Consider the following 26980-nt stretch of genomic DNA (forward strand, 5'->3'; position numbering starts at 1 on the left):
GATGTGGTTATAAGCCAGTGAAGCCAATCAGTGCTGACAGGCACCAGAAGCTGGAAGAGGCAAGGGGGAATTTTCCTGTAGAGCCTCCAGAGGGAGTACAGTTCTGGCCTCCAGAACTGTGAAAGGATATATTTCTGTTGTTTTAAGCTACCCAGTTTGTAGTTATTGTTATAGCAGCCTCAAGAAAGTCATATACTATAGTACGTATCACTCCTTTTTCTTTTTTATTGCCAAACAATTCGTTTTTCCATTGTACGACAATTTTATAGTTTGTTTATCCATTCATCAGTTGATGGACATTGGGCTTGTTTCCAGTTTTTGGCTATTATAAATAATGCTTCTATGAAGATTCATGTTAAAGTTGTTGCATGGGATATGTTTTCAGTTCTCTTGGGTGGATACCTAGGAGTGGAATTGCCGAGTTATGTGGTAAATCTCTGTTTAATATTTTACAAAACTGCCAAACTGTTTTCCAAACTGGCTCCACCATCTTACCTTCCTACCAGTAAAGTATGAAGGTTCCCGTTTCTTTACTTCCTCACCAACACTTATTACTATGTGTCTTTTGATTATTGGGTATGAAATGGTATCTCACTGTGATTTTGATTTGCATTTTCTTAATAACAAATGATGTCAGGCTTCTTTTTATGTACTTATTGGGCATTTGTATATATTCTTCAGTGAAATATGTACTCAAATCTTTTACCCATTAAAAAATGGGTCACTTATCTTTTTATTGAATTGTAAAAATTATTTAAGTATTCTCAATACCAGTCTCTTATCAGATATATGATTTAGAAATATTTTCTCCAAGTCTATGGCTTGTTTGTAAACTTTCTTCATAGTATCTTTTGAAGCATGTAAATTTTTAATTTTGATGATGTCCATCTTATCTTTTTTTTCCTTTTATCATTTGTGCTTTTGGTGTCCATCTAAGAAATCATGCCCTAATCCAATGTCATGTTTTAAGAGTTTTACATTTATGTCTATGATCCATTTTGAGCTAATTTTTCTATGATGTGAAGTAAAGGTCCAGAGTCATCTTTTTTGCATATGGATATCTAGCTGTCTTAGCATCATTTTTTGAAAAGACCATTCTTTTTCCATGAAATTGTTTTGGCATATTTATTGAAAATCAGTTGGCCATAAATGTAAGGGTATAACTGGTTATTTATTGTAGCATTTATTCCTTACTCTAAGTCTAGATTTTATAAGGCCTTATTTTAATAATTATAAGTATAGAACATTAACACAAAATACATTTCTCCTAAATGCAACTTTATTTTTACTGCAATTACTTTGTGTGCATAATGTGGCTTATGTATGTTTATAAAGATTGTTGTGGGTTTATATAGAAAAGATATTTTCCCCATTTCTGTGGGATAATACCTTTAATATTTGGGCATTTTTGAAAAGAAGGTTTTTCTTGTTGGATTTGTTCTGCGAAGAGAGCCAGCAAGTTTCAGACTCTTACATCACTCAAGTTGCTTGTGTAGTCTTTCGAGAAAAATTAAACCAAGATCTCTTAAGTGATTTCCATGCAAAATTAATGCTTCCCTTGACTTCTGCCAAATGCTGTGATGCATTTATGCAGCAGATGCCAGAAAGTTTAGAACTTGTATCTGGAAAGAATTCAAAATTTTAAGATAGAAAGCATTTGTGCCTGGGGCAATGTAATGACCCCACCTGTGTCTTTTTCTTGTCTTCTGGGTGTTTTCATTTTGTGTCCCGAAAGGCCCAGGCAGATCCTTCTTCTATTTTTAAATCTTTTTTATGAAACACAGTTTTAATTTTACAAGACCAGATCTCACTCCAAGTTTCAAAATATGTGTTCTTCAGCATAAAATGTTTTGACAGATACCTAATGGCCTAGCATTTTAGCATCCATTTTTTCAGGCGTAGATTCAGAGAATCAGATCCATAAAACCATAATGTTATTAGTCACCATCAGATGCTGTGTAAATTTATATTTCATACATCTATATGCTAGGCTAGCTGCTTTTTCTTGCTGTTATATTGATAACTAGCTTAACCTTTTAATATACCACTGAAATAAATGGAACGTACTTAGTTGTTGGGTTTATTAGCTTTAATGTTTTATTTATGGTCTAAGAGGAAGAGCAGAAAGAAACTAGTATTTATTGAGTGCCTACTGTATTCCAAGTACTGTCCTAGACACGTTTACATCCCTAATCTCATTTAATCCTCACAACCCCTCATTGTTGGTATTATTATCCCAGTTTTACAGATGAACTTTAAACAAACCAGATAATGATAATGATACTTTATAGTACTTGTGTGGGGCCTTTCATATTGTAGTTCTAAAGTATCATCTGACTTTTGCAGATGTTCAGTTGTAAAAAAAGAGAAACTATCATAATTTATCTCCAGTGTTGCAGAGCTGAGGATAGAAAGAAAAGGCACAGTAGGTATTTTTCAACTTTTTGTGCATATTAACTATGGAAAACATACTGAACAGAGACAAGTAAACAATACGGAATACATTCATTTGGGAGTATGGTTTTATAATGCTCAGGTACAAATGGTATTGGAATAATTGGATATCCATATGTTAAAAAAAACCATATATAAAACCTAATTCATACCACATATAAAACCTAATTCAAATAGATCATAGACCTAATTGTAAAACTTAAAACTGTAATATTTCTAGATGAAAACATAGGAGAATTTCTATGACCTTGGGTTAGGCAAAGATTTTTTAGATACAATATAAAAAAATTTGATAAATAGGACTTTATCAAAATTTAAAACATCTGCCGTTTGAAAGACTGTTTAAAAAAAAATGAAAAAGCAAGCTACAGACTTGGAAAATATTTGCCAAACACGTATCTAATACAGAACTTGTACCCATAATATCTAAAGAACTCTCAAAAAATAGTAGTAGAAAATAAACAACTAAATATTGAAAACAGGCAAAAGATTTGAAGAGACACTTCACCGAAGAAGAGAAATGGTAGGCAAATAGTACATGGAAAGATCTTCAATGTCATTAGTCATTTAGGAAATGTAAATTAAAATCACACTAACAATATGCACCTATTAGAATGGCTTAAAAAAAGCTGATATTACCAAGTGCTGACAAGGATATGGAGTAATTGGAACTCTTATACATTGCTGGTGGGAATGCAAAATGGAACAACCACTTTGGAAAACAGGTTAGCAGTTTCTTATAAAGTTAAGCACATACTTCTCATCTGGCCAGCAATTCCATTTCTAAGTATTTAGCCAAGAGAAATGACAGCTTATTTTTACCAAGAAAAAAAAAAAACCCACAAAACTGTACATGAATATTTGTAGTGGCTTTATTTATAATTACCTCAAACTGGAAACAACCCGCTATCCAGCATTTGGCAAATGGAAAACAAAATGTGGTATATCCATATAGTGGAATGTTATTCAGCAACAAAAAGGAATGGACTACTGATATACACAGCAACTTAGGTACATTATGCTAAGTTAAAGAAGCAAGGCTCAAAAGGCTACATACCGTGTGATTCCTATTATATAATATTTGGAAAAGCTTAACTACAGGGAAACAAAACAGGTCAATAGTTGCCAACTTTGAAGCTGGGGATGTGAGGGGTTTTCTATAAAGAAGCAACATAAAGTAAGTTTTTGGAGTGGTAGAATTATGCATTTGTCAAAACTCACAGAACTGCACATTTAAAAGGATGAATTTCATTGGAAGTATGTTATACCCCAATAAAGTTTACCTACCTATCTATCCATCCATCAGTAAGAGAAGTCTATCCATAGGCACTCCAGCATTGGTTTGGTGGCTTTAGTGTCATCAAGGACCAGGGCCTTCTATTTTGTTGCTCTGAGATGCTGCTTGAGTCCAGAATCATATCCAAATTGCTGGCAGAGGAAGGAGTAAACAAGAAGGGGTGAAGAAGGGTCTGCAACCTTCTTTTAGAGACTTTCCCAGAGTTCTTTAATACCCTTCCATTTACACCACGTTGGTCAAAGCATAATTGCCATATTTCATCACATGTATCTGCAAGAGGCTGGGAAATACAGACTTAGAGAAGAAAAGAGAACGGATGTTGGAGTATGCTGCTAGCAGTATCTGTCACACTGCTGATTGCTTCTAGCTGTCACAGTGTTTTGTAACACTGAAGTTAAGTCTCCTGGATCTTCCACTAGGTTGCTTTATATCCTGAAGTTGCAAAGTGCCTTTCTGTTGTTCCTGTGTTCTGTTCCCAAACCCTTATTTGAGCTTACATTTTGCTAGTTAGTAGTTCCTAAAATGTAGTGAATGCATTCTTATATTAGGCACTGGGTTTGACAGCTCTGAAAACTAGGGTTTGGTAATGTTAAACAGCTGATTAAGTTCCCAAGCAAAGCTTAGGGAGAAGACATGCAAAAGTTATTAAAAAAAAAAACAAAAAACCTTCATTTGGAAAAAATCATAAATATTTGACAGCAAATGCTGGCTACTTTAAACCTATACATTTAAAAGTCAGTTACATTTCATTGTATGTTGGTTATATCTCAATAAAATTGATTTCTAGCTTAGATAGGCAGTGAATTTCTTTCATTCATTCAAAGCAATTATTGAGAACCTAGTATGTGTTATGTTCCTATTGGGTTCAAGAGATTTGGTAGAACCTCTTTGTGCATACAAAGATTTAAAAAAATAAAACAAAAACCAGACAGAGCCCTTGTTCTAATGGAGCTCTTCTTGTAGAAGAAATAGATGTCAGTATGTGTAATTACAACTTATGTGATTGGTGTTATAATGTGGGAGTTAGAAGGTAATCTGGAGTCTGGGTAGAATGAGTTTCCGTCTTTTCCAGAATTGTTTTAGGCTGTTCCAAGTTGTTTGCATTTCCATGTAAGTTTTAGAGTTAGCTTAATCAGTTTCTAATCCCCAAGGAGACTCTGCTGGAATTTTGATTGAGATTGCATTGAATTTAAAGATTAATTTGGGCAGAATTGAAATCTTAACAGTATTGACTCCATGAATACAGTATATCTTCTCATTTGTGTTGATCTTCTTTTGTTTCTCTCAGAAATATTTTATGGTTTTTAGTGTACAGATACTACACATATCTTGACAGATTCCATATTTATTCATGTTGTTATAAATGGTATTATTTTCATAATTTCAACATCCAGTTGTTTGTTGCTAGTCAATAGAAATAGAATTGATTTATGATTATTTACCTTGTATCCTGTGACACGCTAAACTCACTTATTAGTTCTACTAACATTTTTGTAGATTCTTGGGATTATCTATATAGATGATCATGTGGTCTCTTAATAATGACAGTTTTATTTCTTGTTTCCAGTCTGTAAGCCTTTAATATTTTTTATTTGCCTTATTGCACTGGTGGGCAGCTCTAGTATAAAGAAAGGGTGAGGGTTTGAGATCATTGCCTTGTTCTCAAGCATAAGAGGAAAGCGTTCAGCCTTTCCCCATTAAGTATATTACCTGTAAGTTTTTCTTAGCTGTCCCCTGTCAGGTTGAGGAAGTTCCATCCTATTCCTAGAATGCTGAGAGTTTGTTTTGTTTTGTTTTTTAATCACGAGTGGGTGTTGAATTTTTTTTCAAATGCTTATTTTGCATCAATTGAGATGATCAGATATCTTTTTTAGTCTGTTGATATGGTGTATTATATTGTTTAATTTTCAGTCCTTTCAATCCTCCTTTGCATTCCTGGTTTAAATAACACTTAATCATGTCATAGTATCATTTTTATACACTGCTAGTTGTATACACTGATATTTTGTTAAGGATTTTTGTGTCTGTGTTCATTGGGGATATGGATCCATAGTTTTGTTTTCTTGTAGTGACTTTGGTTTTGGCATCAGGGTAATGCTGGTCATATAGAATGAATTGAGAAGTGTTCCCTCTTCTATTTTCTGGAAGGGTTTATATAGAGTTGGTTTCCTTCCTCCCCTCCCCTCCCCTCCCCTCCCCTCCCCCTCCCCCCTCCCCTCCCCCTCCCCTCCTCTTCCCCCTCCCCCTCCCCTCCTCTTCCCCCTCCCCCTCCCCTCCTCTTCCCCCTCCCCCTCCCCTCTTCTTCCCCCTCCCCCTCCCCTCCTCTTCCCCCTCCCCTCCCTTCCCCCTCCCCTCCCCTCCCCTCCCCCTTCCCTCCCCTCCCCTCCCCCTCCCCTCCCCTCCCCTCCCCTCCCCCCTCCCCATCCCGCCTCTCCCCCCCTTCCTTCCTTCAGATGGTTTGTTTTTTTTTTGGCTGTGTTGGGTTTTTGTTGCTGCATGCGGGTTTTCTCTAGTTGCAGCGAGTGGGGGCTACTCTTCGTTGCAGTGCACGGGCTTCTCGTTGCGGTGGCTTCTCTTGTTGTGGAGCATGGGCTCTAGGCACGCGGGCTTCAGTAGTTGCAGCACGCGGGCTCAGTAGTTGCGGCACGCGGGCTCAGTAGTTGTGGCTCGCAGGCTCTAGAGCACAGGCTCAGTAGTTGTGGCACACGCGCTTAGTTGCTCTGTGGCATGTGGGATCTTCCTGGACCAGGGATTGAACCTGTGTCCTCTGCATTGGCAGGTGGATTTTTAACCACTGCACCACCAGGGAAGTCCCCCAGATGTTTTTATTTTTATTTTTTTCTTCCAGTTTTGAGATATAATTGACATGAAACACTGTATAAGTAAGTCTAAGGAGTACAGCATAATGATTTGACTTACATACATCATGAAATGATTGCTACAGTAAGTTTAGAGAACATCCATCATCTCATACAGATACAAAAATTTAAGAAATCAAAAACACTTGTTTCCTTGTGATGAGAACTCTTAGGATTTACTCTCTTACCAACTTTCATACATAACATACAGCGGTGTGAATTATATTTATCATGTTGTACATTGCATCCCTAGTCCTTATTTATCTCACAACTGGACGTTTGTACCTTTTGACTTCCTTCACCCAATTTCTCCACACACTGCCACTCGGGCCCCCCCTCAACACACACACCAGCCGCCTCTGGTAACCACAAATCTGATCTAGTTCTATGAGTTTGTTTATTTTTGAAGTATAATTTGCTACAACACTATGTTAGTTCCTGTTACACAACATAGTGATTTAATATTTCTATACATTTCAAAATGATCACCAGGGTAAGTCTCGTTACCATCTATCACTATACAAAGATATTATGTAATTATTGACTGTATTCCCCAGACTGTACATTTCATACTTATGACTCATTTATTTTGCAATTGGAAGTTTGTATCTTTAAAAAATTTTTTTTAATTTATTTTATTGAAGTATTAATTGATTTATGTGTTAATTTCTGCTGTACAGCAAAATGATTCTGCTGTACATATACATATATATTCTTTTTCATATTTTTCCATTATTGTTTATCACAGGATATTGAATATAGTTCCCTGTGCTATACAGTAGGACCTTGCTGTTTATCCATTCTCTATATAATAGTTTGCATCTCCTAATCCCAAACCCCCAATCCATCCCTCCCCCATGCCCCTGACCCCTTGGCAACCACAAGTCTGTTCTTTGTGTCTGTGAGTCTGTTTCTGTTTTGTAGGTAAGTTCATTTGTGTCATATTTTAGATTCCATGTATAAGTGATAGCATATGGTTTTTTTCTTTCTCTTTCTAATTTAGGAAGTTTATATCTCTTAATCTCCCTCACCTATTTCTCTCCTACCCCCACTTCCTCCCCTCTGGCAACCACCTGTTTGTTCTCTGTATCTATGACTCTGTTTCTGTTTTGTTATGTTTGTTCACTTGTTTTGTTTTTTAAGTTTGACATGTAAGTGAAATCATACAGTATTTGTCTTTCTCTGTCTAACTTATTTCACTTAGCATAATACCCCCAGGTCCATTCATGTTGTTGAAAATGGCAAGATTTCATTCTTTTTTATGGCTGAGTAATGTTCCATTGTATGTATGTATGTATGTGTGTGTGTGTGTGTACACACCACATCTTCTTTATCCATTCATCTGTTGATGGGCACTTGGGTTGCTTCCATATCTTGGCAATTGTACATAATGCTGCAGTGAACATATAGGGGTGCATATATCTTTTCAAATTAGTGTTTTCTTTTTCTTTGGATAAATACCAAGGAGTGGAATTGCTGGATTATATGGTAGTTCTGTTTTTAGTTTTTTGAGGAATCTCCATACTGTTTTTCATAGTGGCTGCACCAATTTATATTCCCACCAGCAGTGCACAGGGTTCCTTTTTCTCCACATCCTTGCCAACACTTGTTATTTGTTGTCTTTTGATAATAGCCATTCTGACAGGTGTGAGGTAATATCTCATTGTGGCTTTGATTTACATTTCCCTGATGTTGAGCATCTTTTCATTTGCCTGTTGGCCATCTATATGTTTTCTTTGGAAAAATGTCTATTCAGATCCTCTGCCCTTTTTTTTTTTTTTTTTAATCTCTTGTAGTTTATTCTTGGTTTTTTGGGGGCTTTATAGTCCTGCATCTGGTCAGCCGGAGGGGTGTCAACTAGTGTCCATTCAAATGTGTCAAGTGGATAATTTGCCTTTCTGAGTCTTCCAGGGTCCCCAAATCTTGTTAACTCCCTTCCTTTTGTTGACCTGAAATAAATAGACTGTCAGATATTTCTCCAGCAAAATGGGTTTATTCAGGATCAGCAGAGAATTGCAATTCAGGGTCTGCCACCATGGAGCCACGTGCAAGTCCCCAGAGGCACGGGAAGGAGAACTCTTTTATAGAGGACAAAAAGAAGTTGGGAGGGCTGTAGTAAACAGAGTCCATGTCTTTTCATTGGCTGAGTCCTTGCCGGGAAAGAAGAGCAGTCTTTCTTCTTCCCGTTGGGCTCTGCTATTGTTGTAACTTCATCTGTCAAAGTCATCAGAGGCTTTCTACTGGGGCCACATGGGGCTACTCAAGAGCACTGTTGTGGGGAAGGCTGCTCTTTGTCTGGTGGAACTTTGTCCTGCCTCTGCCCATTTTTTTTTTTTTTAAATCTTTATTGGAGTATAATTGCTTTACAATGGTGTGTTAGTTTCTGCTTTATAACAAAGTGAATCAGCTATACATATACATATATCCCCATATCTCCTCCCATCAAGTTGTTTGTTTTTTTGATGTTGAGCAGTATGAGTTCTTTGTATATTTTGGATATTAACCCCTTATGAGATACATCTTTGCAAATATCTTTTCCCATTCAGTAGGCAGCCTTATCCTTCTTAAGGTATTATTTCTTTCTTAAATGTTTGGTAGAATTCAACAGTGAAGTCATCCTTAGTGGGAGAATTTTAAACTATGTACTTAGTTTAAAATCATATAGGAATATTCTAGTTATTTATTTTTTATTGAGTGAGCTTTGGTAGTTTGTCTTTTAAGGAAATTTGTCCACTTGATCTAAATTATCAAATTTATTTATATAAATTCATTCATAAAATTTCCTTATTATTCTTTCAATGTCATTAAGCTCTATAGTGATATCTTCTCTTTCATTCAAGATACTGGTGTTTGACGTTGTCTCCAATTTCTGTTTTTTAATCATTCCAGCTAGAAATTCATTAATTTTATTGATCTTCTCAAATAGCCAGCTTTTGGTTTCTCTACTGGTTTTCTGTTTTCTGTTTTATTCATTTGTATTCTCATTTCCCTCCTTCTGCTAGCTTTGGATTTAATATTCTCTCTTTTTCTAGTTTGAATTTTAGGTCATTGATTTGAGGACTTTCTTTTTTCTAATATATGTAGCTACTGCTAGATTTTTCCTCTGTGCCCAGCCTTAGTTGGACACCATGAATTTTGATATATTGTATTTTCACGTTTTTTGGCTTCAGAGTGTTGTCTAATATCCCTTGTGATTTTTTTCTTTGACTCATGGGTTATTTAGAATTGTATTTATTAATTGCTAAATGTTTTGGAAGAGATATATTTCCAGATACATTTCTGTTATTGATCATTTGTTTAGTTTTATTTTTTGGACAGTGTACATACTTTGTATGATTTCTGTCATTTTACTGTGTTTAGATTTGTTTTAATGGCCCAGGCTGTGGTCTATCTTGGTGAATGTTCAATGTATAAAAGAATGCACATCCAATTGTTGTTGGGTGAAGTATTATATAAATGTTAATTACCTCAACTTGTTTGGTGCAGTTTTTGAGGTCTTCTATAGCCTTACTGATTTTTTTGGGGGGGCAGAGAGAGGTCTACTTGTTTTATTAGTTAATGAGCGAGGAGTGTTGAAGTATACAGCTATAAATATGGATTTGCATTAGAGAAATGCAAATCAAAATCACAATGAGGTATCACCTCACACCGGTCAGAATGGCCATCATCAAAAAATCTAAAAACAATAAATGCTGGAGAGGGTGTGGAGAAAAGGGAACCCTCCTGCACTGTTGGTGGGAGTGTAAATTGATACAGCCACTATGGAGAACAGTATGGAGGTTCCTTAAAAAACTAAAAGTAGAACTACCATATGACCCAGCAGTCCCACTACTGGGCATATACCCTGAGAAAACCATAATTCAAAAAGAGTCATGTACCACAATGTTCACTGCAGCACTATTTACAATAGCCAGGACATGGAAGCCACCTAAATGTCTATTGACAGATGAATGGATAAAGAAGATGTGGCACATATATACAGTGGAATATTACTCAGCCATAAAAAGAAACGAAATTGAGTTATTTGTAGTGAGGTGGATGGACCTAGAGTCTGTCCTACAGAGTGAAGTGAGTCAGAAAGAGAAAAACAAATACCATATGCTAACGCATATATATGGAATCTAAGAAAACGGTACTGCTGAACCTAGTGGCAGGGCAGGAATAAAGGCAGACATAGAGAATGGACTTGAGGACATGGGGGCAGGGAAGGGTAAGCTCGGACGAAGTGAGAGAGTAGCATTGACATATATACACTACCAAATGCAAAACAGATGGCTAGTGGGAAGCTGCTGCATAGCACAGGGAGATCAACTTGATGCTTTGTGACGACCTAGAGACGTGGGATAGGGAGGTGGGAGGGAGGCTCAAGAGAGAGGGGATATGGGGATATATGTATACATATAGCTGATTCACTTTGTTGTACAGCAGAAACTAACACAGCATTGTAAAGTAATTATACTCCAATAAAGAAGTGGAAAAAAAATAAAATCATATGAACCTATTAAAAAAAAGTATGGATTTGGTATTTCTTCTTTTATTTCTATTAAGTTTGCTTTCACATTTTGAAACTCTATTATTAGGGACGTATGCATTTAGGATTGTTATGTCTTCTTGATCATTTGACTCTATCATTATGAAATTCTCCTCTTTGTCTCTAGTTTTATTTCTTGTTTTGAAGTCCACTTTGACATTAATATAGTCACTCTAGCTTTCTTTTGATTATGTTATGGCACATCTTTTTTCCATCCTTTTACTGTTAGACGGTTTAGTCTTTTTATTTATTTATTTAAAGATTTATTTATTTATTTTTTTGGCTGCGTTGGGTCTTTGTTGCTGTGTGTGGGCTTTCTCTAGTTGTGGCGAGGGGCGCTACTCTTTGTTGCAGTGCGTGGGCTTCTCATTGTGGTGGCTTCTCTTGTTGCAGAGCACAGGCTCTAGGCACTCGGGCTTCAGTAGTTGTGGCTCGCGGGCTCAGTAGTTGTGGCTCACAGGCTCTAGAGCACAGGCTCAGTAGTTGTGGCACACAAGCTTAGTTGCTCCGCGGCATGTGGGATCTTCCCGGATCTGGGATCGAACCAGTGTACTCTACATTGGCAGGCGGATTCTTAACCACTGTGCCACCAGGGAAGTCCCAAGTCTTTATATTTAAAGGTTTTTGTGTGTTTTTTAATACAGAATCTGTTGAATTTTGCTTTTATCTAATCTAATCTGACAGTCTTTTCCTTTTAATTCGAGCTTTTATGCCTTTTCCAATTAATGTAATTACTGATGAGGTTGGATTTAAACCTATCATATTGCTATTTGTTTTATATTTATCCCACTGTTCTTTTAAATTATCTTTTCCTATTTTTGATAGGATTAATTTTTGGTTTCCATTTTTTTTCCATTATTACATATTCATTATAAAAAATGTCTTAGTGATTGCTTGAGAGTTAGTAATATATATCTTTAATGTAGCAAAGTCTCTATTCAAATAATATTTTACCATTTCAAATATAGTATAAACTGTATACTTTCATTCCTCCCTCCCAACCTTTGTGCTATTTCTGTCACACCTTTTACTTGAACATATGTTACAAACCTCACAATATGTTATTATTTTTGCTTTATAGCCATTTATCTTTTAAGGAGATTTAAATATTTTAAATGTTTTACATTTAATGTCTTTTACATTACCCTCATTTTTACCATATGTGGCACTCTTCATTTCTTAGTGTAGATTCATATTTCCATTTGTGTCATATTTGTTCTTTCTGAAGAATTTCTTTTAACGTTTCTTGTAGTACATATCTGATGGAAATGAATTATCTCAGCTTTTGTTCATCTGAAAAAGCCTTTATTTCACCTTCTTTTGAAATATGTTTTCTCTGGCTTTAGAATATTAGATTGACTTTTTTTTTTTCTTTCAGAACTTTAGAGATGTTGTTCTGTAGTGGTTTAGCCTGGATAGTTTCTGCAAAGAAGTTGCTAGTCTGTTTTTTCTGTATTTTTTTTTTTTCTCATATAGATTTAATTCTAGCCTCCTTCAGTGGCAGTACTCCTTTGCCTGGGACTGTGAGTGGGAGGGTATTCGTTCTGTCTCTGCCCCAGCTCTAGACTGCTATTAGTTGTTACTTGGTGGAAACTTGAGGCAGTCAGCCTCCCCCAGAGACATGAGATATTTGCCTGGGCCCTAGAGCAGGACATCATTCTTTCTTAGTGACCAGTTTTTTTCAGTGTGTTTTCTGGTGTGTGTTATATAGCAGTACATTAACACATGTAATTTAGAAATTAATGTATGTATGTAGGGGGTGTATTATGTTCAACAGTTTTACTGATCAGAGTGTATAGTCAGAATTGTTTGGAAGCTGCTGCTTTAGAGGGTCAGAACTAAGAACTCTGACAGATTTGAAGTGGAATTTGCCACTTGCTATTTGATTTCATGACAACACAATTTGGATGGTTCACTTTATTTTAGTGGGTAATCTCATTTATAAGTGTAGAATGTTTTACAATGCACATTTTATTTAAAATATTATTTAAATATTAAATAAAAATTTTAAAACCTTAATTAGATTTATATGCTTAAAAGGTGAAGCAGTCTTTGTGAACTCTTTTGTATTTTAAAATCCTTTCTTTTTTATAAATGAAAATCTCCTTATTTTTTTTTAGGACTGTGAGGACATGGGAAGTTGAAAATCCAAAGAAGCAAAAAAGTGTGTTTAAACCACGGACAATGCAGGGTAAAAAAGTAATTCCCACCACTTGTACATATAGTAGAGATGGAAGCCTCATAGCAGCTGCCTGCCAGAATGGAAGCATACAGATTTGGGACCGAAATTTGACTGTAAGTTAAGGACATTTAAGTCCTCTTTTCTTAGAAGAAAACCACCTTACAAAGCCAAACATCATGTTAAAATATTATGAAGGTCAATTTCCTGAGTTTAGCTCTAATTTAAACTTCAGTGTTAGTTGATAAAACATTGGGACTTTTGCAGTAAACAGCATTTTAGCAAACATTCCAGCTCAGTATTTTCCAATGCGTATTAGATTTTGTTTTTAAAATAAGCTAAATCTTTTGGTATAAAATTTAAAAAGCATAGTGCAGTTTATTATATGACATCTCAGTATACTTGATTTTGAAAGGGAAGGATTTGACAGTAATATAAAACAAGACTAAGCAGAGCACTAGAAAATACCGTTTAAAAGATTTGAGAAAATCATGAAATAGCAAGGACAATCCATCAGTTGTTATGCAATTATTTCTTTAGTAATTTAAATAATATTTTGTTTTGACATTCTGTGACATTCCATTTGAATAGGTTTCAGATTTTTTTTCTTTTTAGTTTTTGGTCATTACTAGAATAAATAAACTTTGGAATTGGAAGGGATCATAGAATTCTGTAACCACAGAAATAATGAATAAGATAATGAATAGCCTTTGGCTAATTTTGTGAATTACCAATAAGCTTTGAAAAGGGTTTTGTTGTATGCATAGATGGTAAAACAAGAATTGTTAAGTGGAATGATTCTAGATTACCAAAGTTAAAATGAAAATCTACACTAATGTTATAATACAAATTGGTTATCTTATTTTTTTAATAATTTTTTTTAAAAAATTTATTTTATTTACTTATTTTTGACTGCATTGGGTCTTCCTTGCTGCGCACAGGCTTTCTCTAGTTGCGGCGAGCGAGGGCTACTTTTCGTTGTGGTGCGCGGGCTTCTCATTGCGGTGGCTTCTCTTGTTGCGGAGCATGGGCTGTAGGTGCACGGGCTTCAGTAGTTGTGGCACGTGGGCTCAGCAGTTGTGGCTCACGGGCTCTAGAGCACAGGCTTAGTAGTTGTGGCACACAGGCTTAGTTGCTCCACGGCATGTGGGATCTTCCTGGACCAGGGCTCGAACCTGTGTCCCCTGCATTGGCAGGCGGATTCTTTTTTTTTGTTTTTGTTTTTAATTTTAATTAATTAATTAATTTATTTATGGCTGCGTTGGGTCTTCGTTTCTGTGCGAGGGCTTTTTCTAGTTGTGGCAAGCGGGGGCCACTCTTCATCGCGGTGCGTGGGCCTTTCACTGTCGCGGCCTCTCTTGTTACAGGGCACAGGCTCCAGACGCGCAGGCTCAGTAGTTGTGGCTCACGGGCCTAGTTGCTCCGCGGCATGTGGGATCTTCCCAGACCAGGGCTTGAACCCGTGTCGCCTGCATTGGCAGGCAGATTCTCAACCACTGAGCCACCAGGGAAACCCCAGTTATCTTATTGTAATAAAAGGTGATGGTCAAATTATTAATTTAATAAATATTAAGTACATACTATATACAGGCACTATTCTGGGCACTGCAAGTACTGTAGATTATCCAAAATTTCTGCCTTCATAGAGTTTACATTCTTGTTCTTTCTAACAATTATAAAAATAATTTTCTTTCAAATAAAATTGCCTATCAAACACTTACATTTTGAAAGGGGCCCCAGGAAACATAGTTGTCTTTTCAGGCAGATGAGTTAAAATCAGTTTTCTTGGAATAAGGTAAAAAATAGTGATAGGAAAAAGGAGTCCATGTTAAGATTGCTGGAAATATCTTTGGCATTTTCTGTTTGTCAGATCTTTTTATTTCTGTTTTCATCTCCACTATAAACCACATAATGCTTCATAACAGCTCAGAGATTTAAAAAATCCTTTGAATTGTAAACTGAGTTTTAACAAAGCAATACATTTTTTAGTTCCTAGCTTTCATCGTCTCTGGGTGCTGTTGATTTAAACATAGAAATTCTAAAACATGAAGTTTTCTTATCTAGCTTTAATAGTGATGTGTTTGGTATATATATATATTTACGTATATATATGCCTTTTCTTAGAAACCATATATTTTCATAAAGTTCAGTATAGTTTTTAGAGATGGGCCTTGTACATCTCTTGAAATAATTAGTATATCTCCTATTTCCCATTTTGTAGAAACCAAAGCTATTTGAATGCCAGTTCCCCCCCGCACCCAAAATCTTTTAAGCCATTCTTCTAATCACAGACTTTGATTTTGTTTATTTAATAATACATGAATGTAAAGCTAATTATACCACATCCTATTCATCATATTTCATTCATACTTTTAAACTTGCATGTGTGTGTGTGTCACCTGAAGACAAATCAAATTGAGAGGAAAAAACTTCCTAGCAGGAAATGCAGTTTGATTAAAAAACAGCTTAAAAAATGTTCTTAACTATTACTTTAGCAAGAGTAAGTCATCTACAGGGAAACACTAAAGCTGAGATAAGAAACCCTAATAACAATGGTTTTTTCCACACAGTAGCCAAAGAATTACATGGCAAATAATGGTTAATACATATGTTTTGTGACAATTAAGTAAAGCTATCACAATTGCCATGTTTAATCATAGAATTTTCATTAGACCAATTGAACTTCAGCAAATTAAATGAAATGTATTTCTTTTCTTAGAAGTAAAGTGTCTATCAGTGATAAATTCCTGTGTTCTCAAGACCTACCTTTATTCTAGAATTATGCTGGCTAGTATAGTAGCCACTAGCCACATCTGACTATTTCAATTTAAAGTAATTAAAATAAAATATAATTAAAATTTCAGTTCCTCGTTCATACTAGCTACTTATTGGACAGCACAGATAGAGAACATTCTCATTGTTGCAGAGAGTTCTGTTGGACATTGCTGCTCAAGAAGAGTGTTTGTTTGCCCAGCATCCGTCTCAGTCCTATGATGCTGGGCTGTCTTTAAATTTGAGAGGAAGCCCAGTTCAGAGGAGCTTCTACAGGTCTGCGCTGCCTTCCTGCTCCCTCACTCCCCATTCAACAGCACTTATGTGAGCAACAGCGAGGAGGCCAGTGCTTGGTTGGAGTAAAGTGAGGGAGGTGCAGAATATGGGGAGATGACGTTGGAGAGGTAACAGCATGCCCCCTGACTCAGGGCCTTTGCATATGCGGAACCCTTCAGCCTCCAACATTCTTCTCTTAGGTGTTCACATGGCTTTTCCCCCCTCACCTCTTTCAGTACTTTGCTCAGATTTTCGCTTCTCAGCAAGGCCTTCCCTGACTCCACAGTATGTACAATTGCAACCTTCACCCCACCAGTGGCACTCTCTATCCCTCTTATTTTCTTCCATAGGGCTGATCATCTTCTGACATACTATACTATATATTTTACTTGTTTATTGAGATTGTCAGTTTATTTCTAAGAAGTCATTAAAAAATAGTAGCATAAAGTACTATCCTTGTTATATGAAAGCATAACGAGATAGAGATATGAGAGAGAGAGAGGGAGGGAGGGAGATAACTGATGTTATTTTTCATGTATCCTTAATGATGTAGAAACACATAATCTGTGTTAACATAGATGGATTTTTAAAAACTGTTTTCATGTCTCTCTCACGTATAATTTCTGGCTTTTAAAATATTCCAGCTTGTATAGTCTTATGAATACCCAATGACTTCTTCTGTTCAAATAAAAACACCTACCGAATTCTTTGGACATATTTTGCTCAAACCAGCATTAGTGCTCTTTAATATCTACCAGGAGTCTACAATATGCTAGACTCTTTACTAAAAGAACATGCTGTACTTCCCTGTACTGCAGTCACTCTTTGTAGACTAAGATTTTGGCAGGAAAATGAGGACCCATCATCTTCATGGAGTTTGGCTTTCCCTCGATCCAGGTGATGGGAGGGAATAATATTTGAAGTCTGATTTGGCAGTAGGGTACTACCAGCAACTTGACCCGCTCTCCACCTGGCTGCTTCCTGCTGCTCCTTTGGCCTGCAACCCCAGCCCAGAATAGGAACATGACCACACGCTACAACCCCTAACCAGGAAAGCCTCAAGCCTGGGAGCCACTGCAGAGACATTTCTCTAGCTCGGAGGTTGATCAGTGCCCACATTCTCTCAGCCATGCTAGAGAATGGTTGGTATGGTTCAGAGAAAGCTGGGGCAAGAACTAGTAATCACACCAGGAGATAAGCTTCTGGGCAAATAAGCCCCTGGTGAATAAGAGAACAGGTATGAAGGAGAAAGAATACAGAAAATGAAATCACCAGTAGTAGCTTGCATCCAGTGTTCCACAAATCTTTAAATGTCTCCAGTCACCTTCAGATAACCCAAGTTAAGATTAGGTTCATTTATGGCCTTCTACATCTTTCCCTTTATTTATGTGTGTGTGTGTGTGTGTGTGTGTGTGTATACATACACATACACACATACACACACACATATATATACATATACGTACAGACACAGAGTAAAATGTTTTGTTTTTATAATGGAGAATTTACAATTTGCTTTTTTTATTTGAGACTGTAACATGGACAGCCTTGTAATAATAGATATAGTTCTAATTGGCTTTTTTCAAAATGTCTTTATTTAAATGGAATCATAATCTTACAAACATGAAATATACACTCTTCAAAAAATTATTATTACTATTACTGTTTTATTAATTGCCTCTACTCGTATTATCCTATCTGTAACTCATGATGCTTGTAAATTACCTGGTATGTATCTTTCTGTACTTTTCGCCATAGCTCTATGTCTGTCCGTATATCTAGCTATCTACCTAGATCAGGAACATTTCACCTGGTGGTAGTTTTGAGAACCTACCGTCTCACCGAGAATGAGACAAATGACAAAAAGGTGTCTTTTCCCTTCTTTTTGCAAAGACCAATCGCACTTAACAATAATTCACAGCTTTCACCCAGTATTAGTTGTTTAAGTTAAAGCAGTGAACTATTGACTACTGGGGGGAGAGAAGTACATTATAGAGGAAAAAATGATATTTTTAAACAATTTTTAAAAATCAAGTGATGTATAAAATGGTTCTGATATCTTCCTTTGAGGAAAAAAATGGTGTGTCTCTGTAAAAAATATAGAGTCATGTTAAAAATTTGAATATAGATTTCTGTCTTTTCATTAGGCCTAATACTTGGAGTTTAGAAAATATATATGGATAGCTAAAAGTCTACCACATAGTTCTATAGCACATTTTTTTGTAAATGACACCTGAGACGTACAATTACACTGTACATTACTTGGGGCTTTCATTCCATCAGTCCTGAGTTTCCTAAGCTCTCTACACACTCGTTTTCCTTATTCATGAAATGAGGGCATGATCCCCACCTTGTCTGGTTATTTTGAGGATTATATTTGGTAATATATTTAAAGCACCCAGAACAGGACTGGCACATAGCAGGTTTTAATAACTGTTGGTCTTCTTCCTCTTTTCTTTTTAGCTCCTAGGCGATTTACAGTTTTTATAGAATGGTGAAGTTAGATCTCAGGATGCTATTTAATTATGGCTGTGAAAGTGTCATGAATTTGAGTGTGACAGATGCTTTGGAGACTAAAAGTATGACTTAGGAAGATAAGAATGTAGATCCCTGCTAGAGCCAGTCATTCAATGTATGGAAATACAACCATCGTCAATAAAGAAGATCTTTATATATCCATTGGTTAGTGTGCCTCAGTAGATATGAGTTATAATTATTTTTAAAATAAACATTCAAGAGAAAACATATGCATACAACTTTTATTCTATAGAGTTTTTAACATGTGTGTTTTTCAAAGCTCATTTTTCAAAAAAATATGTCATTGATTCAAAACACAAATAAACCATCAAAACTGTGTGAAATTACTTGCAGGCCCTGAAGTTAAGTTCTAATTTGTCAATTATTTTAATGAAAGCTTTAAAGTTTTACTTATAATGCTCTTGTAAAATGTCACATATTTTTGGAAGCAACATTTGTAAAAATGGGAATATACTGGTTTCGAAAAAATCAGGTTAAAAGTTTTTCTTTTAAATGTAGATGATTGTTATCCTTGTATTTTTTTGTTTGTTTGTTTTGGCCCTGCCACACAGCATGCGGGATCTTAGTTCCCTGACCAGGGATTAAACCCATGCCCCCTGCACTGGAAGCATGGAGTCTTAACCCCTGGACTGCCAGGGAAGTCCCTGTTATCCTTGTTTTTTGAGGGCAGGAAAAATAATTGAATTTAAGACTTCCAGTTAAATATGGTAAGTTAAACACATTCATTCAGTTCTGTTCCCTCCTGAAACCCCACTAAAATGACGGAAAAGGCATTTTTAAAGCATAAATCCACACAGACAAAGAGAATTAGAGAGGAGATGACAGCAGAATAGAGAAGTCAAGACACTTTTGGAAGCTAGAAACCAGGTAATTGACTTAAAGTATTTTAAGTACTTTACATGTAATATTTTATTTAATCCTTACAACAGTCCTATGATAGAAGTAGTTACTATCATTATTTTACAGATGAGAAAACCAAGACAAAAAGAAGTTGTGTTGCCTACCCAAAATTACAGTTAGTAAGTGGCAGAACTGGGATCCAGTCCTAGGCAGTCTGGTGCAAGCGCTTACACAAGGCGTCAGCAAACTATGGCCCATGTGCCAAATCTAGCCCACCACCTGTTTTTGTATGACCTGCAAGCTAAGAATGGTTTTTACATTTTTAAATGATTCTATTGTTTTCCTGTGGTTGCTGTAACAAATTTGCCAAAAACTTAGTGGCTAAAACAACACAGACTTCTTATACTTACGTAGGTTAAAAGTCTTATTGAACTAAATATCAAGGTGTTGGCAGGACTGTTTTCTCCTTTGGAGGCTTCAGGGGAGAATCCATTTCCTTGCCCTTTCCAGTTTCTAGAAGCTGCCCACGTTCCTTGGCTCGTAGCCCCCTTCCTCCATCTTCAAGGCCAGCAACAGTGAGTTGAGTCCTTTTCACTTTGCAAAACCATGACCTTCTCTTCCGCTTCCGCCTTCCACTTTTAAAGACCCTTGTGCTTACATTGTGTCTACTCGAATAATTGCCCTATTTTAAGATCAGTTGATTATCAGTGTTAATTCAATTTGAAATCTTAATTCCCCTTTGCCAGGTAAGGTAACATATTCAAAGGTTCCAGGGATTAGGAGGTTAGAAATCTTTGGGGGGCATTACTCTGCCTACCACAAGGGTTTATAAAAAAATCAAAATAAGAAAAAATATTTCATGACACACGAAAATGATGTGAAATTCAAATTTCAGTGTCCATGATGAAGTTTAATTAGAACACCCTTGCTCATTCATTTTTGTATTATCTATGGCTGCTTTTGTACTACAGTAGCAGAGTTGAGTAGTTACAACAGACTATATGGCCCTCAAAGCCTAGAATATTTTACTGTCTGGCCCTTTACAGAAGAAGATTTTGACCCCTGACATAGTGTTTCTAATCAGCTTTTTAGTACCTTACTCTTATATATTAATGAACAGACAAGGATTACCAGATATTTGAAGAAATCCTCTAACAAGAAATACAGAGACTAAAGCAATCTCAGAGGGGAGAGAGAGAGACAATGTAGGAAACAGAAGAATATTTCAAGAAAAAAATTCTATATTTAATATTCTCAGAGAGGAAAGAGAATATTGCAGACACGAAACTAAAGCAGAATACTACAAAAATTTTTTGAACACTTAGAGTTCAAGAAAGAGCTCTTGGAAAATAAATAGGTGATACTTGAGGGAAAATCCATGGGAGTATTGAAAGAAATAGTCAAGGAAATCTCCTGGAAAATAGCATAAAGCACAGTGAGAAAGAAAAGATGGACTTAAGGGTCAGTTCAGGGCCCAATATTTGACTAGAAAGAGAAAATGTAGAGGAGAGAGGATACAATTAGGTAAGAAATAATTACTACTGCCCTTCTCCCACTGCCCCCCCCATTACCCCCAAAAGTCTCAGAACTGAAAAGATTTTTTTTCCAGGTAGGAATTGCTCATCAAGTGCTCAGCACAGTGAATGAAAAAGACATCAAACCATATGTCATGAAATGTCAGGACACCGGGGTTATAGAGAAGATCCTAAAACTCGCAGAGAGAGAGAGAAAAATAGGAAACATGTAATAGAAGGATGTTGGGGCCATCTAATTTAGGATGTTGATAAGACAGTTGGTCAAGATGTGTGAGATCATGGACTCCTAGCTCAATAGGGAAGGAAATGAAGAACAGGAGGGGCTGATACGTGGAGGGAAAGTAGAGAGATCACATCATTCACTCCACAAAAGTTACTGAGCACCTTCTCTCGTCCAAGTACTATTCTAGGTTCTGGGGATACCACAGTGAACAAAACAGAGACCCCATCCAGTTTGCTTTCAAAGGCCCTGAAGGAGCTGGAAAATTGGTATTTTGAGGATTTATCAGAAAACATGGTACAATCTCTTTTAGTGTTTTTAAGGATTTTTTTAAAAAGGCTTTCTAAGTACCAAATTCAGCTGTCTTTTTACAGTCTCTGTTCTCCTTATTGACAGTATCACTCTTTGAAACAACCTTTTCTCCTGCCAACTTCCCTCTTGCCCTCTGAACTCCAGGTAACGAGGCAATCTTGACGCGTGTGACAATCACTACCTTCTTGTCCTTATTATTCTCAGCCTCCTTCACTGGCTGTGTTTCCCACCGTCTTCCATACTAGAGTAAAAGGACATCATCTTTCCTAGTCTCCTGTCAAGCAGATGAACTATTTTAAGCTCAGTTATCATTACTTGCAGTGACTGCTGACTGAATCTGTGGCTCTTAATTCCATCCTACACGTTCTTCTACACTCCAGAGGCACATTCACTTGCCTGTGAAAGAACCCCACCAGGATGTTAAGCTCAAAATACCAGGACACAACTCCTCATCTCCTTTAGAACTCACTCTTCCTTTTGACTTTGCTAGTTTTCTTAATTTATATTTCCATTTAGAACTTCAGAATATTCTCTATCTCCTATAAATTCTATGTTTTAGTGTCCCTCACATCTGCCCCCTCAGTTTCATCTCTTTTGCCTTCACTCTACTTACGACTTTCATCACCTCTCACCTCTGTTGTTGGTTATCCTTTCCCTTCTCTGTCCATCCTCTCTGTTTTAGTCAGCCCCAATTTAAATCACGTTCAATACAATAATCACTGCTTTGGTGCTTACCACATATTGAGGATAGTTCACATTTCTGCAGACTGACACCTACAGCCTTTCAGTTTGTGTTTAACCTGTCTTTGAGTATCTCCCGCAACTTTCTCCATAAATAGAAAAACTTCTTTTTAAAATCAGATTAGGTTATACTCTGTTCTCTCCTCATCATCCTCTACTTTACTACTTTACATGCCTGTGTCTATACTGACCACTCTGCCCTGTCTGTCTCTCCTGCAAGTCTCCCACTACTGGAGGAGATCTCACCCAGTGAAGAAGGCAAATCAGATGCCATTCTCTTCATGATGCTGTTGCACAGTCGTGATGCTGTATTTATGGACTAGAAGATTATGTATCTAGGAGTGTAAATCCTGAAGACATTCAAATAACAGAATTAGGTCAAACGTTTAAAAAAAATTAATCTTCCACTTAAAAATCTCATCTTTTTAATAACATAGTTGCCGTAGTTTAACCCATGGTGATGGTGAATTTCCCCAGGCTGCAGAAATGTCCAGTTATTGACCTGACATTGCCTCACGCTATTGAATAGGGAATGGGTAATTCAAATAGTGAAATAAAGCAAGATTCTGGTGTCTGCCTGTCTCTTCAACCTCATCTTCTACCATTCTCCTTCATGCTCAGGAAACTCCAAGCTAGCTGGCCTCTTTCTGTTCTTCAAGTATTGTTAGACCTTGTCCACCTTGTAGCCTTTGTACTTGTTATCCTTGCTGCCTATAGGCCTTTGCCATGGTTATTGGCCTGAGTGTGGCTGCTAACCTCTCATTCTGCCCTCTGGTGAAATGTCATCTCAAAGAGCCATCAAGCAATGTAGTAGCTGAGAATATAGATCAAGAAGACTGGTTCTAGAGCCAGACTGGACTACTGACTAGAGTAGTACTACTCTACTGGCTTTCTCCTGCTCCTGTTTCTCTGTCCCATTACTTTGTTTTATTGTCATTATAGCACTTAACACTGTGTAATTACTTTGTTTCATTTTTCATTTGCCTTCTCATTCATTTTGTCTCCCCCTAAGCTTCATAAGATCAGGGACTTTTTGTCTTATTTGCTATTTCCCCGTGCCTAAGAACATGGCATAGAGTATGTGCTCCCAGTTAATGTTTGTTGAATAAATGGGTGAATGGATGCTATCAGAGCATCATAGGTTTTATCTTGGATTAATTTCGTTTTTCGGTTGCTGTTATTCTTGTTTTCAAATTTTAAATTACTGTTAATCGAGCTTCATTGTTATCAAATGAATGTGTTGTTATAGGTTATTTGATTTAGCCTTCAGTATGGAACGATGCTTATTTGCATCAATAGTATTTTTAGCCTATTGTTTTCTAATAAGTAGATTTTAAAGTGTATGATACTAATAATAGCTAATATTTATTGAACACTTACTTTGTGCCAGCTGCTGTTTTAAGTGCTTTACATATATGTTAATTCATTTGACCCTGAGGACAATACTGTGAGGTAAGTACTACCATTAACCAAATATTTTAGATGAGAAAACTAAAGCACCACAGAGAAAGATTTAACAGCTTGTCAAGGTAATGCAGATAGTAAGTTGTGGAGCCAGGCAGTCTGCACTAGAACCTTTACTCCTAATTGCTGTGTTGCACTGCTTTATCATTCGAAAATGAATGATCCTGATGGAGATATTCTAAAACTAGATTGTGGTGATGGTTGCACAACTCTGTAAATTTACTAAAAATTGTTGAATTGCACACTTAAAATGGGTGAATTTTATGGTATTAAGTTACGCTTTGATAAAGCTGTTTAAAAAGTAAATGATCCTTACTCTTATTGTTAAAATGGATTATAATCTTTTCAAAACTGTATCTACAGTAGAACTTTATATGCTGTGTTCTCTTGCCACTGGAAATGGGAGTAGATGAAGTAGGTAAACTTTTATCCTGCCGAAGTTGACTAAGGACAAAAAAGTTTGTGTGTCACTGTCATGTGCTCTTTGCAGGCAAGGATTTTTTTCTTCCTTTCCTTTGGATTCACTGGGATGCAAAGCATATATAGGTATTTGTTGAATTAACTTTCAATGGTTTAATTTATCTGCACCCTAGGTATTTAAATTGTATCCAAAAGATCCTTGCTTTCATACTCTAATTTTGAAATACAGACCTTGTGCAGTATCCTGAAAAAGGCAAAACTTATGCACTATCTCAATGCATAGACATTAACATATAGAAGGAAAAAATGTAACTGATGAAAATAATGTGCGAAAAAATTCTTAGGTTTAGATACTGATCAAAGTTGCTTAGGGAAGCCTGAAGGAAAATTAAAATTGAGTTAACATAGAATTTACTTACAAAGATTTGCAAGTATTTTTAAAGCATTTTAACTTGTGAGTAAAAACAGAAGAATCTTCCCCTGAATGTGATAGAAGAAAACTTACATGAATATTTATGGATGTGTGTTGATATTTAGAAAAAAAAAAAGGAAATCAGTCATGAACCAAAAACCTCCAGTTTAAAATATAAGACTGCTGTTACTGAGTCAAATGTATACACATCATAACTAAGCAGTTAGTATAATCTTATATTTTCATTATATTGAATAAATAGACCAGACGGGCTATGTAGATTCAAGAGAGTGATGTAATTTTTGTCACTACTTGGTAACTTGTAGGTAGCCAGAATAGTAAAGTGAAAGTAATTATGAAATGTCTGAAAAAAGGTAAGACAATTTTATCTGCATTTTTGTAATCATGATTGGAGACAAGTCATTTTGTAACTCTGTTTTTAATTTTGTTAAACATGTATCCAAAACATAGCTCATAATTTCCTCTGAAAACTTGGTCCCAGGAACCTCTTTAATTGCCCCCAAAGAAAGTTTATTTTGGTTAGTTTTTTTCTGATTTAAAAAAGTAATCCAGGGGCTTCCCTGGTGGCGCAGTGGTTGAGAATCTGCCTGCCAATGCAGGCGACACGGGTTCGAGCCCTGGTCTGGGAAGATCCCACATGCCGCGGAGCAACTAGGCCCGTGAGCCACAACTGCTGAGCCTGCGCGTCTGGAGCCTGTGCTCCGCAACAAGAGAGGCCGCGATAGTGAGAGGCCCGCGCACCGCGATGAAGAGTGGCCCCCACTTGCCGCAACTAGAGAAAGCCCTCGCACAGAAACGAAGACCCAACACAGCCAAAAATAAATAAATAAATAAATTTTTTTAAAAAAAGGTAATCCATATTTATTTATAAAAATATTCATCTTAAGTAGAAAAGCATAAGAAGAAAATAAGTCACCTGTAACTATACTAATCAGAGGTGAACATTTCTAGATTCTTTTCTGTACTCACGTATAAGGTGTGTGTGCCTTTCATATGTGTTTGTTTCAGTATGTAGGGGTTTTTGGTAGCCCTAATAATTAATACTCCCTTCTCCCTGCATGGGTTCTAAACAAATTAATAAATAAGACTAATCACTAAAGCATGACAGACGAAGGCCAGAATCCACCTTTGTTACAGATGGTAGAGGAGGATGAAAGCCAAAAGTCCCAGCTGACTAACTCCTGAATTGGATAGATTTGCCCAGCCAGGCTGGCCCCAGGAAGACTCAGGGCATGGAGATACAGAGGATAATTATCCACTAAGGGCAGCTTGCACCCAGGAAGGAAAAGGAGAGAGCTGAGCCAAGCACTCTCAGTGAATTCTTCCCACATTCGAGTCAGATTAATAAACTGCCTTCCTTTCTAGGGAAGAGTGAATGAGAAGTGGGGAGAGGTTGTGGTGAGAGGATATCAGGTCAAGTAGGGCCTTGGAGGCTGTGTAAAGGAGTTTGAACACATTCTTGTGAGGGTAATGAGAAGCCATTAGACAGATTTTAGGAGAAGAATGACATCATCTAAATTATATTTTTCAAGGAATCACTCTGCATGCAGTTATTCTCTGCACAGGGAATAACTACAGGGGGAGAAAGGTGGAGGCAAGGAGACTGTTTGGGGGCTGGCTGGTGCAGACATCCAGGTCATTTCTTGGACGAGGGTGGTAGTGGTGGAGGTGATGTTCGGTTTCTGAAGATTTTTTGAAACTAGAATTGACAAATGGGTAAAATTTAATGTAAAGGTAATTTTTTCACAGTATTTTTACATGATGCCTTTTTAAATAGCTGTACACTGGTGTAATATAGATGATTTGGAAAATGATTCCATAAAACACATTTGATCATTTCCTTTCATGGTGCCTGATTTTCTAGTAAGTAGGCTCTTTGAGAGTTGAGAATTTGGATTTCATGAAAACCTGCCTTGATTTTGTGTTATTTTAATTAATTTTGAACAGCGATTTTACTTTCATTATTATTTTATATCAATTGGCAATATGGAGTAAATGCTCCCTAGTTCTTAAAAGAAAAAACAGAAGATTTTTAGTGTTTTCTGTAGCACAAGCAGAGCCCTTTGCAGTTGTCTAGATAGAGCTGTTATGTCGTCTAAAATGGTCAGAC

At 36.6% G+C, this 26980-nt stretch overlaps 1 protein-coding gene across 2 annotated transcripts in view; it reads left to right on the forward strand.

Annotated features, from left to right (window-relative positions):
* The window catches only part of WDR70 (WD repeat domain 70), a 316512-nt gene that overhangs the window by 183723 nt on the left and 105809 nt on the right, over positions 1–26980 (forward strand). For both annotated transcript variants that reach the window (XM_061187724.1, XM_061187725.1), the window contains exon 10: positions 13261–13435. In XM_061187724.1, coding sequence (XP_061043707.1) covers positions 13261–13435 — 175 coding nt within the window. The remainder of the gene's footprint in view (positions 1–13260; positions 13436–26980) is intronic.

The sequence above is a fragment of the Eubalaena glacialis genome, chromosome 4 (assembly GCF_028564815.1).
Source record: "Eubalaena glacialis isolate mEubGla1 chromosome 4, mEubGla1.1.hap2.+ XY, whole genome shotgun sequence".
NCBI lineage: Eukaryota > Metazoa > Chordata > Mammalia > Artiodactyla > Balaenidae > Eubalaena > Eubalaena glacialis.